The sequence below is a fragment of the Lactuca serriola genome, chromosome 1 (genome assembly GCF_051521515.1).
Source record: "Lactuca serriola cultivar US96UC23 chromosome 1, Lser_US96UC23_V15, whole genome shotgun sequence".
In the NCBI taxonomy this organism is placed as follows: Eukaryota; Viridiplantae; Streptophyta; class Magnoliopsida; order Asterales; family Asteraceae; genus Lactuca; species Lactuca serriola.
In genome coordinates, this window is record NC_136408.1 from 11477318 (window position 1) to 11504117 (window position 26800).

A 26800-nucleotide genomic window follows, 5' to 3' on the forward strand; every position below is an offset into this window, starting at 1 on the left:
TTGAGAACTAAAAAACATGAAAATGAAGGTTGTAGTCGAAACGTGATGTGTTCTCCCTGTAAACCCGACGTGTTTTCTATATTGACTTCATTTCATAATTTTTCGATTCTCATATTTTGGTTGTTCACTAGCCATGACTTCTTCATATCCAACCATGAACTGTGAGATGGACAAGGGAAGGGGGTAAGTTTAAAAATCTATTTTTGGAGGTTTGATTCGAGTAAGTTGCATTGACATCCTTTCACTCTGAATGAATTAACCTCGGGTAACTCACTAGCCAAATTCATTGCCTAACTCCTTTTTATGTGTTCACGGATTTAAGACTTGATGAGACTAGAATATTACAAGGACTTTTAGAAGTCCCCGTCTTATGGGGTACTTAAACCTTTGTTATGATATCAACTTGATACCTAGCATTTTTTAAACAACTAAACTTTTGGAATACCTTTTGGGGCACTGTTAGGTGAACTCACATGTCTATCGAGTTTATTAAACAAAACCCTAGTTGATAAAACAATTGAATTAACATGGCTTGGGGTACTGTTAGGTGAATTTGGTGTTCGTATGCATGTTCTTCCCACCTTATGGTTGTTAGGTGCATTTTGTGCATCTTTTTGCACATCTTTTGTCCCATTTATGCATCATAGTTAGTTGTAGAACCTTGCATTTTAGTTACATTTTGAGATAATACATGTTTCTCAGGCGAACAACTTTATTTGCACATTTGTATGGTGATTTCAGGTGATACAGGCATTATAACACGCTTAGGGGTGAAAGGAAGCACGTGTGAAAGTTTTAGAGCATTCAAATGCATGGTTTTGAAAACCGGACCAGACGGTTCAACTGGGAGCCGTTCTGGTCACCGATATTTTTTTCCATATAGAAATTGTTTGTAAATGAACCACTAAAAAATGTCTTGTTCGGCAAAAAAAATGGGTTACATCGGATTGATTCGATGATCGGTCCAGTTTCCAAAACATTGTTCAGATGAGAAACAAGCAATTTGGAATAGTTAAACTTGGATTTGCCAATAGAATGACACACGGGTCATGTGACAGAATTGCATATGGAAATCAAATGTGTCGTGTGGATTGAAGATTGGTTGTGGATTTCAAGGCTAACATGATCCATATAGATTTGCACTAAAATCACACGGGTCGTCTGAAGTGGAATTATGCAATTTTTGGCATCAAACTTTAGATGATTTCCCGACTAAGGCATCATAGTTTACCCTTCACATAGGCCGTGTGATATTACACTGATTCCACACGGGTCATGTCCCATAAATAATTGGTTTTTGACAGGGTTTCTATCTTGGAGATCATAGATTCTGAAGCTTTTTGATAGGGTTCTATCTTGAATAGTTGGAAGCATTATTTTGTCGGATTTGTAAGTCAGATTTGCACGTTATTCTACATTTCTAGACTCGTGTTTGATTTAGCCATGTGTGGCTAAAACCCTAGGTCTCTGATTTCATGTTTTGACTATGGTTTGTGATTCAATCATGTGATTTGATATTTTCTTCAATTTCTATCTAGTGATTTTGGTTTTGTGTTAATAAAATGTTTTATTCTTAATTTATTTCTTGTTGGCCACATGAACTAGGATTAAGATTATTCCAGTTATTTAATTTGCAAACCCCATAATTGTTTTGTGAACAAAAATAGTAACAAGCATTAAATTGATTTCTAATGAATGGTTTTAATGTGAACTAAAATCACACATCTTTACACTTTCGAGCTTGTGAGAAGTATTGAATATGTTGGGAACATTCACATAAAGCTTAATGCAATCTTTTGATCTATTTCTAAGAGTTTGTTTAGATTAGAATAAAAAAAATTGTGTTTTCTTCAAAGATCTTGTTTTAAATTGAACAATTTGGTGAATGAGAAGTATTAGAGTTTATTAATGTTTCTAAATACCAACTTAAACAGAATTGAGTAAATGTCACTTCACAATTGAATTGTAATATCAAACTAGACAAACATAAGGTGTGAAACCTCTTCATTTTTTAATTCGATTTTAACACATTGTCTTGAGTCTTTTTACAAATTATTTCAACCCCCCCCCCCCCTAAAAAAATGTATTCGCCTAGTGTTTTTGTGGATCGACCTTACTTGTCTTGTACTATATTTTATTGCTTTGTAACAATGATTTTGAGTTACTTTGTGACCCTCTTTTATTTGTTGGGTTGACATCCTAACAATGGTATAATAATCTTGGTGCTACTTATCTCTCGGCCGATCCAGTGTTCCAAGACTCCAGGAAAAAAACAAACAAAAACGAAAACGTTGAGATAGATTTTCACTTTGTCGAAGAGAAAGTTTTGGTTGGCGAAATAATTACCTATTGTATTCTGTTGGTTATTATATGAAATAATATCCTCCTAAATTGAGGTTTTATACTATTGTACTCTATTGGTTATTACATGAAATAATATCCTCCTAAATTTAGGTTTTATATCGGGATTTGCCCGAGTTTTTATCCATAATAGGGTCCTTGAACAAACTATTTACCATTATAGTGTGTTTTCAAAAATATTTACCATATTAGTATTAAAGGGGTGGTTTTCCCACTACGACTTTTGTTTTGTCCACCGAAAATTCATAAGTTGTTAATATTGCCCCTAATTTTAAATTTTTAGATATTAAAAAGAATAGATATGTTTCTAACTAAAATCTTGTAAACATCCGTCTTTTCCCCACAAATTTAGTTCCATTGAAAGTGTGTATGCAAAATTATTTTTTCAATCTTTTTATTATTTACACCATTATTATTTTATGTTTATTTGTTTTATAAATTAAAAGATCCATATTTATTTAATACTTAATTTTTTTTTTTTTTTGCTTTTTTGATATTTTTATACCATCAATTCTATTTTTTAAAAGGTGTTATAAATATATTAATTAAATAAAACCATTACAAAATTAGTCATTTAGTAAAAGATTACAACTTCAAACTAACATATATAAAATCACAAATATAATATTGTCTAACAAAAAATATTCAAACTAATATTTGTTTAGTCTTCATAAACAAATATTTGTTTTTTAAAAGTCTTCATAAAAAAACCGAATGGTGTTGGTGGAGGCGGCGGAAATGGTTGTGGATGCGACACAAGTAGTTAAAAAGATAAACAACTTTTGAAAAATAAATATTTTTTTTCTTAAATATGTTTTTGTCGGTAGACGTAAGAGATCTCTTACATCTACTGACGGAAAGATATTTAACGAAAAAAAAATGTTTATTTTTTAACTACTTGTGTCACATCCACAACCACTTTCGCCGCCTCCACCAACATCATTGGGTTTTTTTATGAAGACTTTAAAAAACAAATATTTATTTACGATGACTAAAGAAATAGAAAAAAAAAACCCTTTGTTTCATATTTTATTTCACCGACATGAAAAAAGACCAAATATATTTACATCTTCATAAACAAACACCACCTTATTGTTGGAGAGTATGTTGAAGATACAGGATTGAAGAAATTTTTTGATACGCATTTGTTTGAATATTTTTTGTTGGACAATATTATATTTGTGATTTGTGATTTTATATACATTAATTTGAAGTTGTAATCTTACTCTTTCCAAAAAAAAATTGAAGTTGTAATCTTTTACTAAATGACTAATTTTGTAATGGTTTTATTTAATTAATATATTTATAACAACTCTTAAAAAATAGAATTGATGGTATAAAAATATCAAAAAAGCAAAAAAAAAAAAGTATTAAATAAATATGGATCTTTTAGTTCATAAAACAAATAAACATAAAATAATAATGGTGTTAATAATAAAAAAAGATTGAAAAATAAATTTGCATATATAGTTTCAAGGGAACTAAATTTGTGGGTGAAAAACCGAAATTTACAAGATTTTAGCTAGAGTTATTTTTTTTATATATCTAAAAATTTAAATCAGGGGCAATACAACTCATGAATTTCGGTGGACAAAACAAAAGTGACCGGAAAAATCACTCTTCTAATACTAATATGGTAAATAGTTTTAAAATCTCACTAGAATGGTAAATAGTTTTTTGAAGGACCATGGACAAAAACTCGCAAATCATCTTCAGCTATTTCTTAGGAACTCTGTCCCATTGAGAGTCGTCCGTCATAAAGGAGGCTTCGAAACTCGTGATGGGTCAAACGTTATTTCCTTTTGTAGTTGGGTATCTTTCTGTCATTTTTGTTGTTCTCTCATTTATCTAAATGATTCTGGTAAGTCCTCAATATGTCCTGCTGTGTAAACTGTCTTAACACATTTTCAAAACTTATGTGATTTGTCCAAGAAGACATTGTCCGCATAGATAATTGCATGACAATCTTACTTGATTTTATTTATAAGCCAAAATTACGACCGGAGGAGAAAATTGCATATGACTAAAGGTTGGATGGTATGGAATTATGAAAAGGTAGAAAAATGTCGGATAAAGGATTAAAGGTTGTAAAGTTGTGTGAAGGCTTTTTTAGACAACAAGAGCTGGCGGAAGATGAACCACTCACTAATCATCATCAACACTCCATGTATTTCATTTTTCCATTAAACCTTCTTCACTCAAAATTAGTTTTCAAAAAATGTTTTTTTTTTTAAAGTTCGATATTACATCTATTTGAAATAAATAGCGACGCATTAATTTGAAGTAAAAACAAACACTAGAGGGATTTTAAATCTAATTTCCCCTTAAAAATTTATCAAGACTTGACAACAACCGTAAACTCTCAATTGTATAATTTAATTTCATTGCTAAATATGATAATATATCGTAGTTTTACAGTAACAATATTCTAACCCCACACACATTTGAGTCGAGGCAAACCAAGTACAAAATCGTTACAAGAACAAATCAAAACGACCATTACACGTGGCTAAACAACTTACAATTGCAATTAAATTAATAAAAAATGTAAAAACACATCATAAAACACCATTTCCTTCTTTCAAGACTTGTTCTATTCGATGGCGTATGCAACTGTTTCTACCTCTGTGGGACGCCATAACGTCTTCTCCACACATAACATCCCTTCATTGTCCTTGTTGTAAGTCATCCTAACCTTCCATTGCATAGACTTTGCCATGCTTTCCACCTCAGCAATCGTCTCCACAGTATCACGCACTATCAGTTTACCTTCGGGTCTCAAAATTCTGTCAACTTCCGCCATTAGCGACTGTAACTTGCACCTGTCACAACAAATATCAGTATCAGTAACCAACACTAACACTGACAGTGACAATGACAGACTGACAGTATCATTAACAGTACAGTCTACCTTTTTTTAACGTCAGAGAAAAGATGATCCGCGTGAAGAAGATCGTATGTTCGCGGGTAAGTGCTGAATGATTCACACCAATTGTGATATATGCCAAAGAGTCCTCGCTCATATATAATTGGAAGAGTATCCGGTGAATCAACGGGTACAACGTTCATCACCCAAACTTTCAAGTCCCTCAATGCAGCCGCAAATCTAAAAGAATTTTGTCATAAACAAACGTAAGAATCAAGAATACACTGTATTGGACTGGACAGGACAGAACTAGACAGACTTTCTAGGAATACTGACATCCTAGAGTCATAGTCAAACACAGTACAACTTGTTCTGTCTTGTCCTATACTGTGTGACAAATGGGATGTAATTATTGGAAACTGACTTACCCTCCATATATAGCGCGCATATCCATGACATTTCTGACGGAAGACCAATCGATTCCTAATCCGTTCAAATACGACTTTGAGACAACACGTTTCCAGTTTTCATAGTCAGCAGTGAAGTCTTCAGGGGCTGATTTTCCATAAACTCCAACCTCACTACTCTTCAACCAATATGGTGGTGACTCCAACCTCTGTGGCCATGTTTTAGGCCATTCTGAGCCACGCACCGATGAGTCAACCGGGACTTTATGAATACATGCTTGAAGTTGCACATTCCTGTAGTATTCATAAATTAAGTCAAAGTCAAACATCACCATTGAAAACTAGAAAATAATATTTTGGATAATATAAATATAAAATGTTATACCAGATTGCATCTGGGTCGTCTTTGCTTTCACATAGAGGTGGCTCGTTTTGTTGTCTGCTTTCATAGCATTCGTTGGTTGTTGGCTTTCTGTATATTGCTGCACCAACCTCGTTCAATTTGTCATTGTTGACCTTCACCAACTCCCAGCACATTGCCTTTGTTAGTTTAGACATAGCTGCCATGAGAATTTTTAGAGGTGTCAGTTAAAGATCAAGTTTAAAAAAATAAAAATAAAAATAAAACAATTTGCTAATTAAACTACATGGAGAATTTATGTAAACTAAGGACATACCTTCCCAAATTTCCACATCTTCAGGTTTATTTTGGTAAACAGGGGTAGCAGACCATACAAAGTAACCACCAGGCCTTAACATACGGTTGAGCTCCAACAAAAGTTTACCTCCTGAAAACATATTTCATTATAAATTTATAATTAAAAACAAATTTCTGACCAAATTCAATTAGAAGGGGACTAAAAGTTTTACCTTCAATATGCCATGGGACTCTGCAACGAGCACAATGAACAACATCAAAGACCTTACTGGGGAATGGCAGCCTGATGGTACCCATAACAGCTGAAATGGCAGGAATACCCCTTTCCAATGCAAATTGCACTTGAGCTTCATGTTCATCCTTTGGAGCAAACGACATTGCAACCACATCTCTCTCAAAAAGATACCCTCCAAAACTAGCAACTCCACATCCAACATCCAATATCACTCTGGTTCTTTTACCCCATGCGATATCAGGAAGTGACTGCAATTATATTATTATTGTCAACACATTTAGACCCAAAACAATAACAATGATGAAGCATTAGACATGATGAGAGTATGAGACTCACGTTTTGGATAAAGTCTATGTAGTGAAGAGCTCCATTCTTAAATTGAGTGCCACCACCAGGGAAAGTAAGGTATTCTCCGGTAACTTTGACCCAATTTTGATGACCTTTTACTGCAGCAAGCTTCGTGTGTGGGACATTACTGTACCATATCTGAAAATAAGCAGTAAAAAAGATGTTTTAGCCAACAACCCCTGATAAGAGCCCATAGCCCAGGGCCCACATATTGGAATTGAAATACAGTTTGATATTTGAATAAGTAGTTATTAATTAATTAATATTCACCTGTTCTCGGCTTCTAGGCCACTTGATTGATGTTTTGTAGCCTTCAGGCAGGGGAACAAGGCATGTAGGGGACTCATCTGGGCAGTGTCTCTCTCTATGCTCGTAGTGGCTCCTACCATGAAGGTGTCTAATGGCTTCCAAATTGTCAAGACACGGAATGTAATCCGGTCCAGCTGTCACATTACATGTCTTCCACTTGTAATTCTTTGATGACGATGGCGATTGTGATTCTTTCTCACTTGCTGACTCAGCTGCTTGAGTGGAAAAGGCCCCGTTTTGTGTGTTGGTTTCTTTTAGAATCTCGGATTGTGTTGCAGCCGAGAAATCTTCGGTCTTGTTTTCACCCGAGCTTTCTTCCGTTTGCTTTTCTTCTTCTTTCTCTACCTTCTCGTCTGGCTTAACCTTCTCGTCTTCGGAATCGGTCTTTCCAGTTTCATTCGAATCGGAATTGGAATCGGTGTTCTCGGAATTACTCGACTCACTTTCATTCGAATCGGTGTCGCTGGAATTACTCTTTTCACCTTCATTCGAATCGGAATTCGCGTTTCCGTCTTCGGAGTTTGATTTTTCGTCATTCGAACTAGATTCATCTCCGGTGTTGGTGTTGGTTTCGACTTCATTTGTGTTGGATTCCTCGGAATTGGAATCACCTCCATTTTGAGTAGTTTCTTGATTCCCCTCATCTTTCACTGCATCATCGGGTAGATCGCCGGAATTATCTTCAAATTGGGAAGAAGGGTTTGCAGTCACCTTTTGTTTTGTTTCTGTGGCAGCGGGCAGGTCGGGAGTCTGACCGGGGGCAGCAGATGAGGACATGAACATCCAAACTGCAACTAAACAAACCCCAACAACAACAACAATTGTAGCTGTTGAACATGATGACTTCTTCCCATCGACTCGGGAATATTTTCCCTGAGCCATGACTTAATCGATTCTGTTTCTTGTATAAACCTGAAGATATACAAATGGAAAGTTAACAGTTTAGTACCTTTAATAAGACTTGGAACATAATTTGATCCTACAAAAGGGTTTACTCCAATGTGCATAAACATGAGTGTAAACATCAAATAGACCAAAAATGATATAAATCAACTACTTATTTGAGCCTCATCTTATTCAGATTTAAAATGATGTATTGATCAAGATTCCACAAGATCATAGACCTCTAGATCGACAGTTAAAATATGACCAATTAAAAACATACCATAACGAAAGGTCTTTCTATGCTTCAAATACTAATAAGATTTGCTTCGAATATATAGATCGTAAAATGAAAATGACATTGAATTATTGAAACATAACAATCTGTTGTAGTAATTGAACAGTTAGAATAAAAGACCTCAAAAGATTTCTGTCAACTAAATTGTGGAAGTAAATCGTGTGTACACTGATATACCACCAAAATCTTGCGTAATATTCAATTGAAAACTTCAGATCACAACTTTTAAGCTCTAATCATTGTAAACTAGACTACAAAACTGTAGATCAGTATTTAGCATATAAGCCAATATCTGAATCTAGCAAATCTTATAACTAAAAACAAATATTAAGAAGAAAAAGAATACGACCCGTCAAATCTAGAACTGAAATATAGTCTCAAGCACTAAATCAGAGCATTATAGTATTCCAATCAAAGCTGAACGAAAAACATAATACAACGCCATGTGATTTATGAGACTTAAGTGAGATTAACGATTATTTTATCAAAAGTTTGATGGGAATATTGAAAGATGAGATTTTGAGTAAAAAAAGCTTCACCTTTGTGATTGTTCTTGAAGATCTGACGGAATTGTTAAGCTTTGAGGTTCATCAGCTTCAAGAAAATGGAAAAACCCCAGAGTGTAGAAGGAGAGCAGTGGGAAAGATGGAACGCGGATTGGTTGAATTTAATGAGAATCTGATGGGGAAATCATAATATAGAGGCCAAAAGAGCGGAGTAGATCCAGACGAGTGTAAATCGCACCGACTGCTTTATCTACAGGAAGGAATACGGTAGATCTATGGGAGGTTTAGTAATAATTATTTGGGAAAATTCTTCATTCTTTATTTTAGAAAATTAAAGATTAAGTTTCAAAAAAATATATATATTTGGATAGAAAAACCAAAAAATCCATAAATTTCACTTTTGATCCGTTAAGCATGTCGTAGGACCAATAATTTAATTTTTCTAAAATAATAGAATATTTCTATAATTTTTTTCAAAACTAGACGAATATTCGCACTTTGCGCAGAATACAACAATATATTTTAAATTTTTACAAATATATATTTTTTAAATATATCAATGACATTGTTATTACCTTTATATAATAAATCTTATAATAAGTTGGTATAAATATTATTTGTTTCAATTATCTGATAATATAGATATCTTTTAAAATTATATAATCATAAGTGTCATAATTACTACTTATAAATAAAATTAAATATAATATATGATTTAATGATACTTATAGTTGTTGTTATGATTAATTAATTTTAAAAAGTTTATTTGTTTAAGATTTTAATTTCTATCATTATAATTATTTAAAACATCAAACATTGTTTTTGTTTTTTTAAAAAGACTACAATATAAGTTTTGTATATAATTTTACTTTTAACTATTGTTGCTGTAAGTTATTTAAAATAACGTATTTCGAAACTTTTAATTATTTTAATTTGGTTTCAGAAATTTAAAGTTTTTAAAATTTATTTAATGAATATTGTTAGTTTCTATGATTGTAGTTATTTAAAAAAAACATTGTTTTTGTTTTTAAAGAAAATATTATAGTTTTTTATATAATATTATTTTTAACTATTATTATTATAAATTATTTTTAAGTTATTTATTTGAAAATTATTAATGATTATAAAAAACAGTTTCATGGTTTTTTTGTTAATTTAGGATTACAGTTTAGGTTTAACACTATAATTTATAATCTTTAACTATTTATAAAACGGTCTCTCGATTTTTTTCAAGTTTAACTGAAATTTTGATTTAAGTTAATTATTTAATATTATATTGCAATTAATAATTTAACTATTTTGCATCAACTCATAAATTATGCAAATGTTGTGACTTTAAAATGATAATTGCTCACATACGACAACATATTTAAACTAATAAGTTAACTATAATATGTTAAAAAATTAAAGTCATAATTTTATAAATAGAAATATAATATGAGATTTTAATATTGTTGTTTAGTCAATTGTTTGAATGACTTCTACCCGCGAGTTACACATGAATAAAATTAAATATAATATCTAGTTTAATGTTATTTATAGTTGTTGTTATTGTTAATTAATTTTTCAAAATTTATTTGTTTAACGTTTTAATTTCTATTATTATAATTTTTCAAAATATCAAACATTGTTTTTTTTATTTTAAAGCTAACAATATAATCATTTATATAGGGTTATTTTTAACTATTGTTATTGTAAGTTATTTTAAGCTATTTATTTGAAAACTTTTAACGATTATAAAAATATATTTAGGAAATATTTTAGTTAAATTGGGATTACATTTTGGTTTTTTGCATTTATCAGTACAATTTATCACTTTTAACTATTTACAAAATATTCTTTGGTTTTTAAGTGGAACTGAAAATTATACTTAAGTTGATACTGTAATGTTATATTTAAATTAATAATTTAAGCATTTTATCCAAACAGTTCAAAAGTTGTAGCTTTAAATTGATAATAGTTTACATACAACAACATTTTAAGTCTAATAAATTAAGTATAATATATTAAAAGTTAAAGACATAACAATATAAGTAGAAGTAAATATATTATTTTAAAATTGAAATTTAGTTTATTTATGATTACACTTTAAGTTTGGTATTTATTTAACTTTATTAACCAACTTATAATCATTATTAGAAAGACATTATAATTTATCACATTTAACTATTTACAAAATATTTTTTGGGTTGTTTAAGTTAAACTAAAATTTATATTTAAGTTGACCCTGTAATGTTATATTTAAATTAATAATTTAAGTATTTTATACAAATTGTTCCAAATTTGTATCTTTAAAATGATAATGGTTTACATCCAACACTATATTAAAACTAATAAATTAAGTATGATATTTTAAAAGTTAAAAAAACATAACTTTATAAGTAGAAGTAAAGATATTATTTTAATATTGAAATTAAGTTTATATATGATTACACTTTAGGTTTGATATTTATTTAACCTTATTAACCAACTTATAATTATTAATATTAGAAAGAATTTGAAAAGTCATGGGAGTTTCAAATGAATATGGTGTAACGAAAAATGTTTCATTTATAATATAGTATGATATGATGATGATATGATGATATGATGTATAAACATATTTTCATGTATTGTTTAAGTATTTTTATGTATTTTTATATATTTTTTATGTATTTATGTACTTTTTGTAACGTCTCATTTTCACAACAAAAATCTTCATTTTTAATTAAGGTAAAACTTCACATTACAGAAACCAAATTAATAAAAACCATTTGTTCCAAATACAGTTGTTTATAAATCAGATGGAGATAGATAATGTTGAATCTTCATTGTTGTTGATATGTGTATGCAGTCACGTCTTCACATTTCCACGATCATCAACGGTACCTGAAAAACATTTAATATGCAACTGTAAGTCAAAGCTTAGTGAGATCCCCAAAAATATCACACACCACGATACACATACAATACATGCACACCGGGCCCTCATTCACGAAGATTGGAGTACCCCGGGGCCCAAAGCCACAAAGATTGGATTACCCCGGGTATGTTGGCCTACTGCCTCAACCCAACCGATCACATGAGCCTCCAGCCCACAACTTGTTCCTTTCATGTGCCTACGGCTTACAGCCAACCTGCACCTGGTATCTTGGCTTACAGCTCAAAACATGACCGCCTCAACCTAACTCACCACGATATGTCGAGATATATAATCAAACAAGCAATCAAGTAAACACATAAGCACATGCAACTATCTACATGAATCTACCTATCGAACAATTCACTACCGCCTACTAGGCCTTTCCTAACACACTATGCCACTACTGACCAATCTTCAAGGAATGCATATCTATATGTAACCAGAGGTGAGATAGACACCTGAACGTATGATCTTACTATAGAGCCACAACTAATAAGGAACAGACAAGAAATCCTAGATCAAGAGTTCTCAAGCTATCATATGTGATTACATATAGCCCCTAGGGCTCTCCACTAGATGATAACCAGCATATCGGTACTCTAACCAGCCTATCACTACTCTTATATCCTAACATACAATGATATATACTACAACACGTAGTATATTGAGGAAAATCACCTGAATCGGAGACCTAAGAAACACAGTGACATGCTCACCCTCTGCATTATTCCTCTCGTGAACCGATTAGTACCAAAACACTGTAGAACCTTAATTAACAACCAAATTCCTTCAAGTTTGGCCCAAAGTCAAACTTATCAAAAAAGTCAACGGTAAACAAGCCAACGAATCTCCACGACGTGACAAGCTCTTGGTCATGTTGTGGCCAGCTAAAGACAAAATAGTCGTGGGGTCTTCAATCTTGACGACGTGACATGCACCTCTTCACGTTGTGAGAACTGAATTATAGGCAACTTAATGGATTAAGCCCTTAATCTATTAAGTAATACACTCATCTCCTTCAGAAGATTTCCTTACACCCCATAAGCCATAAAAATCATTGCTTCGTGCATGCCCAATGCAAGTCTTGAGCTCAAATCAGGTCGCAAATGGAGAAAAGGATGTTAAAACCTCATTCAAAAGTTCAAAAATCCACAAATCTTCAAATCTCACACATCTGACCACCAAGGGACTCTAAGGACCCATAAAGTTGCCAACTTTATGGAATCCCAACACTTCAACTAGCCTAAGCATGGAGAATAATGCATAAAAGTCTAGATCTGGAAACAAGGAATCATAAATCTTGGAGCTTGAATACTCACAAAGGTCCAAAGAAGTTTGTAAGAAGATGAAAATGAGGCTTGCAAGCTGGATCTAAGCATCATGGATGATCCCTTCTCCTTCAAGTCTCTAAAACACCTCCAAAAACTCAAGGATTCGTCAATGGAGGCTAGGGTTCGTTTAGAAGGGATGGAGGCTGAAGAGGATACCCTGGTTCATGCGTTAAGGGCTCTAAATATGGAAGAACCCTTAAATTTTTGTGGGATTGGGTTGCAGCTTCTGTCACGTCGTAACACTCTAGTTGTCACGTCGTGACAACCATTCCGAACACACGAACATTCAATTGGCTCATCACCACATGGCACCCAATTTGTCACGTTGTAACATAAAGATTTTCCCCAAAACCTTACCTTTAATCCTTCTCAACCCTCAACAAGTTACCTTTAATCCTTTTGAACCTTCAATTGGTCTATTCTGGAAAACGGGCATTACATTTTTTAAGTTTTTTATATAGTTTTTTATGTTTTTTATGTATTTTAAATGTATGAACGTATTTTTTTTAAGTATTTATATGAAGTATTCTAGTATTTTTTTTAAATTGACGTCAACTATTAAATATTATATATTTACCAAAATATAATTTTATACAAAATAAAAGACATAAAATAAGGGACAATCGTTTGTTAATATAAATAACTTTCTTTCGTATATACATTTAGTTATATAAAAGTTGTGTACTTGTTTTACTATTAACTTTGTTTATGGTGTTTAAAATATAAAACTATGACCCACTATTGTAAGTCTAACCGCTCAAAATGAATTTTGTGGTAAGCACTGTGAATTTTCTGCCGAAACATGAATTTTTTGGTCAAGATTTATGTGATTTTGACACCTTTTTGATAGGTTTTGTATGAATATATACACTAACATTTGGCAACGGAAGCAATTAAAATAACCTTAAGTGTATATGCAACTTAGGATCTAGGTTTTACTAGTTATAGCAACCTACTTTTAAAACTACTAATTAATACTACAAATAGATATAGGATTACTAACATTTAAGCAAAATTGTATTTTCTTCTTGATTCCTTGTAGATCTCGGAAAACCTTTGAAGCTTTTGGAAGTCAAGCACTCAAAGTAGAATGCCTCGAAAGGATCACACCCAAAATACTAAACATTATATTACAAGGAGAGAAGAGAAGAGGCTTGTAAAACTCGAATTCTCAGAGTGCAAGGATGTTAGGGACTAGATTACGAAGGCCATGATGGTCTATTTATTGATGAGTAATCTTGTAGAGAAAGCAAATTTGAATTAATTAAATAATTAGATTTAATCTTAATTCGAATCTCTACCTTATCAGCAAATATGGCTAAAAATTCCAAGCGATAATGCCTTTAATTTTCCTCAAACCCTTCTAGGGTTCCAGAATATTCCAGTTGCTCAACTATTAAACAATTAATATTCAGTCCATGTATCTTTAAATAATTTCTCCATGTATCTTTAAATAATTTCCTGATTAATTCTAATTAATTCCAAATAAATTCAAATTAATTTTAAGAAGTTTCTAATTAATTTATCAAGCTATAATAAATTAACAAACTATTTATCTCACTCTCTTAAATCTTTTTTTAGCTATTTTAGCTCTTGAGGGAAACCCTAAAAGGACTTTGTTATTATTCACAAAGTTATACCAATTAGTTATGACATTGGACATCCACTTCCAACACATTTCATGTTCAAGATCTAACATATGAAAACCCATCAATATGTACAACAAATCTGAACAACTCAAAAAATTATGTTCGATTTTCAAAACCCATAAAAATATTCCAGATATGTGTTTGTTTTTTAAAAAATTTAAACAACTCAAAAACTAAAAAATGTTTTCATGTTCATGAATATGAAAAATTTAGAAAAATGTGCATGTGCTTAAAAAACTTGAACAACTCAAAAAAATCCATTTCCATAAAATTTAAACATAATACATTTTAACTTAGGTATGAAACAAATACACGCAATCGATTTCCAAATTTTTGTCATATTCATAGGTCCTATGAACTCAAAAGGTTGAAAATGTGTGTATATTCATGTGTGTTATTGAGCTCCAAAAAGAAGAAATCGGACCAGGAGCAAGATGAAGATTAGCCTATTATGTGTTGTGTGTATGTGTGTGCTCATCATGTTCTTGAGTTCCAGTATCTAGTTTATTGTGTTCTTGAAATAATTTCCTAAAATTTGGGTTCTTAAACCTCTCAAAACATGTAAAACATATGAACATATAAACACACATACATGAACAAAAGTCATACACACATAGGTTCTTCAAAAACAAACACACTTGTGAAATTGAAATCTGAAATTTGAAAAAATCCTACTGATTTTGTAACATCCTGATTTTCAACCCAAATTTTTCATTTTTATTTATTAAAATATTTCATAGTTATAATTACATTATACATAAACATGTTGTGAATGTGCGTGTGTACAGTCGAATCTTGTTCTTCTCACAAAGTACCTGAAAAATATTTATAACAATTACGTAAGCATTAGGCTTAGTAAGTTCCCCAAAATATCATATCACACAATATATATACAATGTATACACATAATGGTTCACGACCTCTTTGTCGATCCACCAATAAAACATATAATTGCATTCAGCATAAAGTTGGTCCACCCATTGCCTTCAGCATATAGCTGGTCCACACTTTGGCCTTTAGCATAATGCTAGTCTGCCCGAGTCCATTGGCCTTCAGAACAGAGTTAGGACGCCCACAACTCCACACATAATATATCAATGTATATGTATAACAATAACAGACAAACAGTACAACACAACATGCAACTAAACTAGCCTATTGGCCTAAATGCATACTACAGGGTAACTATATCCTAACATAGATAGGATACATATTGGAGCACATAATATAGTGAGAAAACTCACCTTAACAATGACTTAGAAGATTTACAGTTATCTGGGAGATTCTAATAACGATCCAACGGATGGATAGCACGTCAAACAAGTATTAACCTATAATACTTTAACATATTAATTTCTATGACAATCTAGTAATGAAAACTAGATCTTTCACCAATCCCAATGAATACTGAGAGTTCTATCAAATAAGGATCAACCAAGTCGGGCAGTTGGGAGGCAGGATCATTTCGGCGTATAGCTCTTCTGAAATCCAACAACCAAGCCGACATGACCATTCTAGACAAATCTCTCATAAGTAAATTAATCAGCATTATAACTAGAATTACTGATAAGTCTTATTTATAGGTTCATAATGCCGACTATGACTATAAATATAAGTTACACTAAAAACGATATAAGTGTAGCTTAACTTATAGAGTTTTTCTTAACAAAATTACGAAAATTGCACTTACAGAACTTTGGTCTGCTAGCTACTAGATGTCGGGCTCTAAGGGACCTCAGAACTAACCAAAATAACCTTGATACTAAGAAAATTTGGGCTAAAGAGAGTAAGAAATCGAGTGACATTATTCATGAATGGAGTGGAGATCAAATGAGGAGTATTATAGGGCCATTTCTCGATGTACATGTCATGCCCAGACCACCTGCGCACCGCGACCAAGTGTGGTCGTCAAGGGTGCGTCTAGAGATGGACACGTGGCAAACGTTGGGTGGTGCAACGTGGCTAAGCGGGTAGGTACGACTAGAACTTCAAAAATTCATATCTCCGCCATACAATCTCTATTTTTTACATTCTCTATATCCACACATAGCTATTTCCGAGTACTATAACTTTCATTTAGACCCTATCGGCTAATTAGCCGATCTTAAATTTAACAGTCTACAAAGATTACACTATTAACGACCATGTAAAATTTGTAAGTTCTTCATACGAATTCCGTTCTCAACTGTCTTTATACCATTCGACTCCTATTAATGAGATCTTTAATTATCGTTTAGATTGTTTTGGCTAACAGCCAACTAATTTGAATTTTGATTTCTGGGCCCGCACTGCTGCACTGAAACTTCAAAAAATCTTAACTTCCTCTCCCTAATTCAGATTTGGACGTTCTTTATATGCACGTTCTCGGTTTTACAACAACTATGACTTTCATTTAGATCATTTAGGCTAATAAGTAATCTATCAAAAATTTACTTTTATGATAGACTAAGTCGTCTCGGTTTAATCGTGAAACTTCAAAAAAGCATAACTTCTTCATACGAAGTCGGATTACGTTCTCTATATATCTATGGAAATCGTATTGATGTTTCCTACATGATTATGATGATTAAATGGTATAAAGAGTGTTATATCTCTACTTCAAATTTTATAAATGACAGTTTATATTGAATTCTATTGGAATGCGAAAATGGGGTGATACATATGTTTTTGGAAGGAAATAATCTTTGGGTCGAGTTTTTTAAGGCATCCCAAATTGTGGTGATGATTACACACACGATGAATAAGATTTTGGGTTTTTTAGGGCAACCAATTTTTATTTCATTTCTGGGCACACACAAACACATGATTCTTGTAACACCCAAAATTAGGAAGACCAAGAAAGGAAAGGAAACCCTAAGTTTAAGGATGACTCGTCGAGTCCAAGGAGGACTCGGCGAGTCCGAGCGGGATCCGGGTCGAGGAGTAAGTGACCGACTCGCAGAGTCGGCTAAGGGGACTCGGCGAGTCTGGTCTGAACGAGGAAAACCCTAATCCTGGGAGTTGGATCCTATATAAAGGGTGTTATGTCCCTCCCTCAGCCTCCATATCATCCTAGAGAACCTGTAAACCCTAGATTTCGTGTGAGCTTCCATCATTTGAGAGAAATAGCTTTGGAGGAAGGAAACTTTGGAAAGGAACTTAAAGATCAAGAAGGTTGCTTCAAAGGAGAGGTGTAGATCCGATATCTACTTCAGTTTGTGTTCATATTGGAGGTAATAAGCTGCTATTTTCCCTCCTTTGCATCTAGATCTATTTTTGTTATAATATTTGGGGGTTTTATGGTTGTTTGAGACCCAATTCGAGTTTGGGGCCTAGATATGTTGTTGTCACTTCAGATCTAGTGTTGGGATGGCCCAATATGTCGTAAAGCATCAGAAGATGAGTAGTTGGTGAAGCCCTTTTGTCCTTAAACCTAGCCCTAGAGTGTTTTGAGCCTAGATCTCTTTAGTTATATGTAAAGTTTGCAACTTTACGTGAGGATTGAGCTTTGGAAGTATGGATCTATGATTTGGAGCCGCTGCATGGCTCGAAAAGCAACTGTATGGATTAAGAACTGGAGTGACTCGGCGAGTCACATGGGTGGACTCGGCGAGTTGGATGAAGTTGGGCAGGAACTCGGCGAGTTGGAAGAACAACTCGGAGAGTCTGTTGAAGATTGCCTTGGACTCGACGAGTCTGTTTTTGGACTCGGCGAGTCTAGTCGCGAAACCTCAAACCCTTCGAGTTAAGACTCGGATCAGTGCGTTGAGTGGGGACTCAGTGAGTTGGACAGGTCAGGACTCGGAAATCGGTAGACTCGGCGAGTCAGGGGCTGACTTGGCGAGTCGAGTCGTGGATGAAAGGATTCTGAGCTAATGAACTCGGCGAGTCAGTCGTCAGACTCGGCGAGTAGGGTTGATGAAGTTCTGGATAAAGTTTTCAACATTATCCATTATGATGCATCTAACCAACCACCACTAACCCTAGATCCCATGTTTCATAAAAAGACCCAAAGTCTTGCGTGGCTCAAAAAGAAAGATAAAAAATGGTTCTTTTCATTCCAATGGTTCTAAAAGACCCAAAGATTCAAGAGACCTCGAGTTTGCCAAACTCCCTACAAATCCCATGAAATGGCCCAAAACATGCATAAAAACCTAGATCTACACATGAAAGAGCATAAAGCTTCAAGCTTGATTACTTACAAAGGTCCAGAAAATGCTTAGAAGGTTGATGAAGTTATGAATCTAGACTTGTGACACCAAAAAAGCTTGCTTCTTGACTCTAAAACACTAAAATCATCACACAAAGAAGAAAGGGTAGAAAATATGTTATGGTTTGCTTGCACTAAGTTCTTTAGGGGATACAGAGGTTGATAGAAGGCAAACCTATAAGTTGATTCCTTTATATAGGGCTAATGGCTCGAGAATTAGGATTTTATTAAATAGATAGGGTGGGCCATGCCTACTAAGGGCAATGTCTTGCTTCTATGAAAATCCTAATTCTCTCAAAATCTCAAAATTAAACACTTCAACCATAAAATTCATACAGGCAAAATGGGTGTTACATAGACTTTAGATATTTCTTAAGTTTATTTGATATCTAGATTAGGCTTTATAGATTCTATATATTTTAATTATTATTAAAAATAGTCTTTCATTAATTTTTAAGTCTATTTTGTATTTTGATATATATATATATATATATATATATATATATATATATATATATATATATATATATATGCTTAGGTTATTGTACTCTAACTAATTATTGTATGGATGTATGAATGATTTTGGGCCAATCATTTTACTTATTTTAAGAAGGTGATTAATACATATTGTTAAATTAAAGATAATTGAAAAATACCATCTAATTTCACTATAAGAGTATTTTAGTCAATTAGCATAAATTTAAAAAAAGGAAAATTGTAGATTTTATGGAATAATTAATTTTCTTAACTTTAAAATTTTGATTTTTTGGATAATAAATATATTAATTCGGATATTCTAAAAGAATATGTTTATGATCATTTTGAAAAAAAAAACATTAAATTCTGACAGAATACTATAAACATATATTATCAAGATTAATAATTTTTAATGAATACATATTTTATATAAAAAAAATTCATATCTTAAAATCAGTAATTACAATCATTTTGCACAAATACAACTATGAACATACATAAATGACATTCATTCTGAAAGAATACAAGTAATAATTGTTAACAATAACATTTATTCTGAAAGAATAAAACCGCGAATGGTTAAAAATCAAATAAAAACATTGAAATCTAAGTAAAACATTAATACATTCTGATAGAATATTTTGCTAATCGATTATGATAGAAAAAATGATAATTCATTTTGAACGAATATTGTTGCCTTACTTTCGCCTTACTTTCCATTTTTCAACAGGCTTCGGACTGACATTTCAATTGTTGTTACCTTTACACATAGAATGTGTTTGTACTCTTCCTCTCCAAAATCAACCAAAATCACCAATTGCATCGCATTCATATGCTTGAAACCACAGTCGCATTTCAAGTGATAACGCCATCAAACAACTTCTTATACATAATTTGACACCTCTTTTTTCCGAGCAAATCAACCTCATTTGATAAACCATTAATAAATTAAATCATAAAAAACTACTAGCAAAGACCGAAAACCATGATTCACATTTAGAAGAACCAAAAATTCACACCATAAACATGTTGGATTAGGTGTCTAAGCCCATAACTATTTTTGGTATGTACTTGATTTGATTATGAGCATGGTCCTTTTGGGTTGCCTTCACTCATGCAACTTGATAGAATGACAAATAGAGAGAGAGAGAGAGTAGGAATTATTATATGAATAATAAATTGGTACTCAGATTGGTTTTATTAATATATTATATGATTAATATATTATTTGGAAATCATATTATTTAATTAGTATTGATCATAAATTAATTTGGAATTAATTTAGTGGTCAAAAGTGACTTATTAAATAATTAGGGACTGATATTGCAAATCATGGATAGTTGCAATTGGGTTGATGAATCACCTTGGAATAAGGTTGGACAGATTCTATGGGAAGCCCATAAAGCATTCATCCAAGGGGTATTCTAGAAGGTTTCCATGGTCTTCTTAAGGCCTAAGTAGTCATATTAAGGTTCCACTTAAAACCCTAGCAACCACAAGTATAAATAGACCCCAAAACTAAGGATTTTCGGCACTATGTTTTTATGAAACCCTAAGGTGGCCGAAATTCTTCTCTCCCATGTCTTCCTTTGCATTGAGTGTTTGTGACTCCATTAGAGGTGCAACACTTGGGGAACTAAGCTTTCAAAGGTCAAGGAGTTCTTGTTATTGCTACATAACAAGTGAGGTAAGGTTCCAAACCCTATTTTACATATGAATTTCGAAATTGGTATGCTAGTATTAGGGTTTGTGCTTTGGATGATTGTTTGGATGTATAACTTGAGAAAAACCTAAATACAAAGTATTAGGGTTGCATTTACACCATAGGAACGTTGCAATGCTCAAAACCCATCAAAACATACCATAACAAGTTCTTTGATATCCTCGCTACTTTTTTAGTTATGTTCTGAAGGAAAGCAAAAGAATGACTCACTTCATCAGCTACTTTTTTTTAGCTATGTTCACAAATAGTTCACCTGGCAGAATAAAAAAACACCGGATATTCGCATTAGTTATCAAAAGAAAAAAACAAAACCAAAGGATACAATCATCAAAACTAGTTTTGTAGCCTTGTTAAAGAGTCGATGTATATGCGTGAATCTAAATAGAATAAATAAATCATCTAAAAGAAAGCAAACGATTTCTTCTATAATTCAAGTTCCTACAATCATATTTATATACAATTCTCAAAATTGAAAAAATATGTACCGTGAATGGCAATCATTTTATATATATATATATATATATATATATATATATATATATATATATATATATATATATATATATATATATATATATATATATATATATATATTCTAAAAGCATAGGCATCATACTTATCATTCAGTTTAAAAGTAATTATAGGTCTTTAATTATGATGTCTTCTAAATCTAAATTAAAATATATCTAAAAGTGAAGACGAATTAAAAAAATTATCTATGTAGAGTAGAATTTAAATACTTTTGTTATTATTGCACTTAAAAATGATGTTATGTTGGTGTTACATTTTCTAAATGTGGTTTAGGAATGTTGTACTTATGAAAATCGGGTCTACTACTGTGGTCACCTTGTTTCATCTTGGTTGACTATTGAATGATTGCTTTTTGAATGTTGTGCTATATATAGAATGTCTTTATACGGAGTATATGTTTTTTTAGCATATTAAATGTTAGCTTTTCCTACTGACAATGAGTTAAAAGTAACGTTTCTACTTTCTCTATAAGATATTTTATGATGATGTTACTTTGTAAAGAGAAGTTAAATTGAACATGTAAAATGAGTTCTAGTACAATAATGTGGTAATCTTGAAAAGATAACCACACTTGTGATGTCCAATATATTTTTGCATCGTAGATCATTTTTCGTTATTGATATTCAAAACTAACCTTGTCAATTATGGAAGCTACCCTATAAAATATAAATAAGATCAATTGTAGTAATCAACACAAATGAATTTTGGTTCTAAAACGAAAACATATCTAAGAGGTTTAATTGTTTGAAATGAATTATTGAATTTATAGACTCACATATTCATCGACATCCAGATCGCATATATCCAACCTAGTTTCGATGTCTCACCTAAAACACTACATGATGGTCCGAGATCGCATATATCCAACTTAGTTTTAGTGTCTCATCTAAAACACTACATGATGGTCCTAGCCTAAATAGTGCAATAAAGACTTGGTAGGGGCCTAATTATTCCATAACATTTTAAATATTTATTAAATTTTCTTTTTTTGAAATGGCAAATAATTTAAATATCTCCTCTATCTTAGATTGAACTCATGACCTTATAGTTCGTTATTAGATTATGAATCTCCTTTTTAGCCAAATAGGCTAACCCCAACTTGTAAATATTTATTAAATGGTGTATGCATTTCAAATAGTGCAATAAAGTACTCTAAGACCGGAGGAAGTGACATGCCTGTAAGTACCCCCATCTTGACACACGCCAAGGGGATTCACAAGCTTCAACATGCTGGTTCAACACAAGAAAATAGAGAAAGAGAAATGGTTGATAGTGGACTTTGATTGGTCCTTTTGCTTTTGCTTGTTTTTTCCAAAATTAAATGGCTATGATTGGGTTTTTTTTTTCTAAAATCCAAGATGTAAGAGTTTATAACAGAAGTTTAGATGGCATGTAAAAATATAATGTGGAAATGTTTAGCACATGCTAACACATGCATACTATCACTCCCCTTAATCTAAGGTCTTGACATCCATCTTTCAAAAGTTTGGTGTTTTGTCTTCATGAATAACATGACATGTATATATATAAAAAAAAATGATTGTCATGCTTTTTAATAGACATTGCTACCATTCCTCTTAATCTAGGTCTTGGCATCCATTTTTCAAAAGTTTGGCGATTTGATATCAAATATAAAATGTGTAATTGCATAAAGACTAGAGTTTCTAACTCAGGAGCATCCAAAATGTTATTGCTAGTGTTATGTGATGTGATTGACATTCCACATAGTCTCTGGGATAAACTGGCATGAGCCGTTAAGATGATACAGTTTACTATTTTCAATACAATATCCCTTATCATTTAAAGGTCTATGGAATGAGATAGTAGTTCTATAGTTATGACTAACCATAGTTCCCCCACTTTCCTAGTAACCAAATGTAGAATGTCCAACATTTATATTCATACCATACGGTGGCGATGGGGGCTAGCATGTCGTTGCCTATTGTGATCAATATACCCTATATTTATGTGGGACAAGTAAATGACTTTCTAATGGGTAGTACAATCAAACATCAATCGATAAGAAACTGGGAGGTATTAGCATGATCATTAAATGAAGAGATTCATCAAGGATATGTCAAATAAATTGAACATGCGTTGATAGTTCACACAAAGTGAGGCTACCGGTCTAAATGGCGTCCTTTTCAAATTCTTGAAACATTTTTGGAGTATAGTTGAGCCGAATATTGTGGCTTTTGTGATGCACTTTCACGTTCTGGATTTCAGCCTTTAGGGTGTAACCTTCCTTCTTAACTCTTATTTCCAAAGTATCAAACCAAATGTTTGTTAAATTTTGGTTTGCTAGAGACTATAAGCTTATTAGTCTTATTGGGTGGGTACTAATACCATTTTTTTTGTTAAATTGTTGGTCAATCGTTAGGCAATGGTTGTTGGGGATGTTATTTGTAACAAGCAATTGACCTTCGTTAAAGACTGAAATTCTAGATTAAAAGTGGATGGGTTTGTTGATACCATTAGTCCTTAAAAAAAGATTCAAAATTAGTGATACGTTGATATCCTTCATTTACCATTCAAATTATGGTACCATCACACATGTGGATTTTTTGATAGTTAAAACCCGAGCGGATAAAGTGGCGGGGACTGCCAAATGGAAGTTTATTGAACCTGTTATTTTCCCACTTGACAAACTTCTAATGCCTAGTTTGACTTTATGTCCATAAGGTGACACTTTTTAGTTGATTTATTTATAATTTACCTTTAATGAATTCAATAACATTTTCAATTAAAATAGAAACTTCAGATATATGAAAAGTTGATCAGTATATATATATATATATATATATATATATATATATATATATATATATATATATATATATATATATATATATATATATAGTTTTCAGTTATATTTAATACCAACTGTAGATAAAATTAAATTAATTTAGAAGTTATTAAGACATAACCCATATTCTATATAATAAGACAATATAAAAGTCGAATTGTACGTTGCGTTGAAGGCCGGGTCCAGTTGGATGACAGAAGCCACCGACATAAATTTGCACCGTGTTGTCGTCATTGGTGTTGGATATGCACCAAATCTTTTATTTTCATGGACCCAAAATTTCCTTCAAAATTATTTACGTCTCATTCCCGTATCCCCACGGACTTCATAGGATATTATTTTATACCATATCTTTTGTAGGTATTATTTCACGACTTATATCTTATTTTCTTGTATAAAAAATAAACTAAACATCGATTATATTATATTTTTTTCTAATGAAATGTAATTATTGGAAAATGTGATCACTTTTACTCATCTTGACACCATATAAATATAATTTATTAATTTATTAAATTTGTTATGACTTAGCCATATTATAAACTAATCGCGATGGCCTGCGCCACCACTTTCCTAATGTGATCACTTTTACTCATCTTGACAAAGAGTATTTATATAATTTCCTTATTATATCGAGAGTGTAGTAAATAAGGACAATTTATGTAATATTATTATTATACAAGGATCATTTTTGTAATTTTGCGATTACATAGTGACCATATCTATAACTTTGTTTAACACAATGATCATTACTATAATTTTATTTCACACAGGGCCCGTTTCTATAAATTCTCTGTTAGATAAGGATCATATATGTAATTTTATATTACACAATGACTATTTCAATAATTTTATCATACATAAGAACCATTGCATAATTATATATAGGGACCACTTTGTCATAATTAAGGACTTGTTAAGTAGACACTCAAAAAGTCCAGAAGTCATCCAAGAACAAGCAAATGGTCATGGACTCGGAGTTTCCGAAACTCCAAGATCTTCTAAGAAAGGGACATAAAGAGACAAAAATCACCTCCCAAGCCTATATCTATGCATGAAAACGAATAAAGCAAGGAAATTTATGACTTATAATGCTTATAGAGGGTATAGAAGATGGAAACTTCAGTTGAACAAAACTTCTCCATCACCAAGGGTCTCCTTCTTCAACAAGAACTCATAAAACTCACACAATGGATCACTAATACACATATAAGGTTAGGGTTTACATTTGAGGGAATGGAGGTTGAGAATAGAGCAAACCCTAAAAATCACATTCCTTAAATATGACTCAATGCTCGAGACCTAGGATTTGGGTTGTGACGGCTACGTATCTCGACCAACATAAGGTCGTGCCACTACTTAATGGTGTGGCACGTGTTGCAACCATTAAGTAGTCGCATCGCGACCCACCCAAAACCCCAAATCAAAAATTAACCTAAAGAAGATCAAGGGATAAATTGCATACCAGAACAACATGTTACAAATATGTTAGGGGGAAAAACTGATCCAACGAACTTTAAATGACCATCTTAGAGTACATATTTCATATCGGCAAATATGGAATGCGAAAATGTATGCTCTAAATATGTTGAGAAGGGACTCTAAAGAAAATTTTCAAAGACTTTCTTTATATTGTTACAATTTTAAGAGGAAGAATCCAGGAACCGTTACATATATAAAGACATGTTAGGACAACAAATTTGAATATTCTTTCATGGCTATCGGTTGCGCGGTAAAGTTTCTTATATAACGAGTAATTTCAATTCTTTTTATACATGTATTTGATTTAATGACTAATCTATTAAATTATTATGTAGGTTCGACCATTCCAAACATATTTATGTCATATTATTATCATTAACGGAGCATATCTTAAAAGGAAGACAAAATTGCACGAATGGTCTCTATGTTATGTCACAACTCAAACGTTTGGTCCAAAAAAGTTTGGACTAGCACCAGTGATCCAAACTTTTCATTTTGTTGCGAATTTGGTCCAATCTGGTTTCAACTTTTTTATACTCACAATTTTTTCCTTGATATTTTTTTCCAGTTTTTTCATTACAAAATTTTTTTAAAAAAGGAAAACGAAAATACCCCCCCCCCCCCCCCCGCCCTTCTCTCTCTCTCTCACTCTCACTCACTCTCTCATTTTACTAAAGAAACAAACCTAGAAAAAAGTATACATAACTCACTTCCCTTCTTCTTTGTTGGTGATTGTAGTGTTATCAACATATTTTGATTTAATTATTGTTAATAATGGATAAGTTGAGTTCCATTTACTAACCGAGATAGGAGGTGTGGGGTGCACACTCAAAGTGATAA

The 26800-nt window shown here is 32.2% G+C and overlaps 1 protein-coding gene across 1 annotated transcript; it reads right to left on the reverse strand.

Annotated features, from left to right (window-relative positions):
* Positions 1–4716: 4716 nt before the first annotated feature.
* On the reverse strand, positions 4717–9041 carry LOC145099517 (putative methyltransferase PMT24). The gene is made up of 9 exons (XM_079037103.1): positions 8904–9041; positions 7146–8096; positions 6864–7013; positions 6505–6775; positions 6312–6422; positions 6020–6194; positions 5656–5928; positions 5273–5467; positions 4717–5183 (listed from the first exon to the last, which is right to left on the reverse strand). The coding sequence occupies exons 2-9, from the start codon at positions 8064–8066 to the stop codon at positions 4955–4957; spliced, it is 2325 nt and encodes a 774-aa protein (XP_078893229.1). The 5' UTR covers positions 8067–8096; positions 8904–9041; the 3' UTR covers positions 4717–4954.
* Positions 9042–26800: the final 17759 nt, after the last annotated feature.

What these genes read in the sequence shown, in the direction of transcription:
- LOC145099517 (XM_079037103.1), bottom strand. Translation starts at nt 8,066, where the DNA reads ATGGCTCAGGGAAAATATTCCCGAGTCGATGGGAAGAAGTCATCATGT. An exon ending in GGCCTAGAAGCCGAGAACAG is followed by an intron (nt 7,014 to 7,145) that starts GTGAATATTAAT and finishes GCTTATTTTCAG; the next exon opens with ATATGGTACAGTAATGTCCC. An exon ending in ATGCGCGCTATATATGGAGG is followed by an intron (nt 5,468 to 5,655) that starts GTAAGTCAGTTT and finishes AAATTCTTTTAG; the next exon opens with ATTTGCGGCTGCATTGAGGG.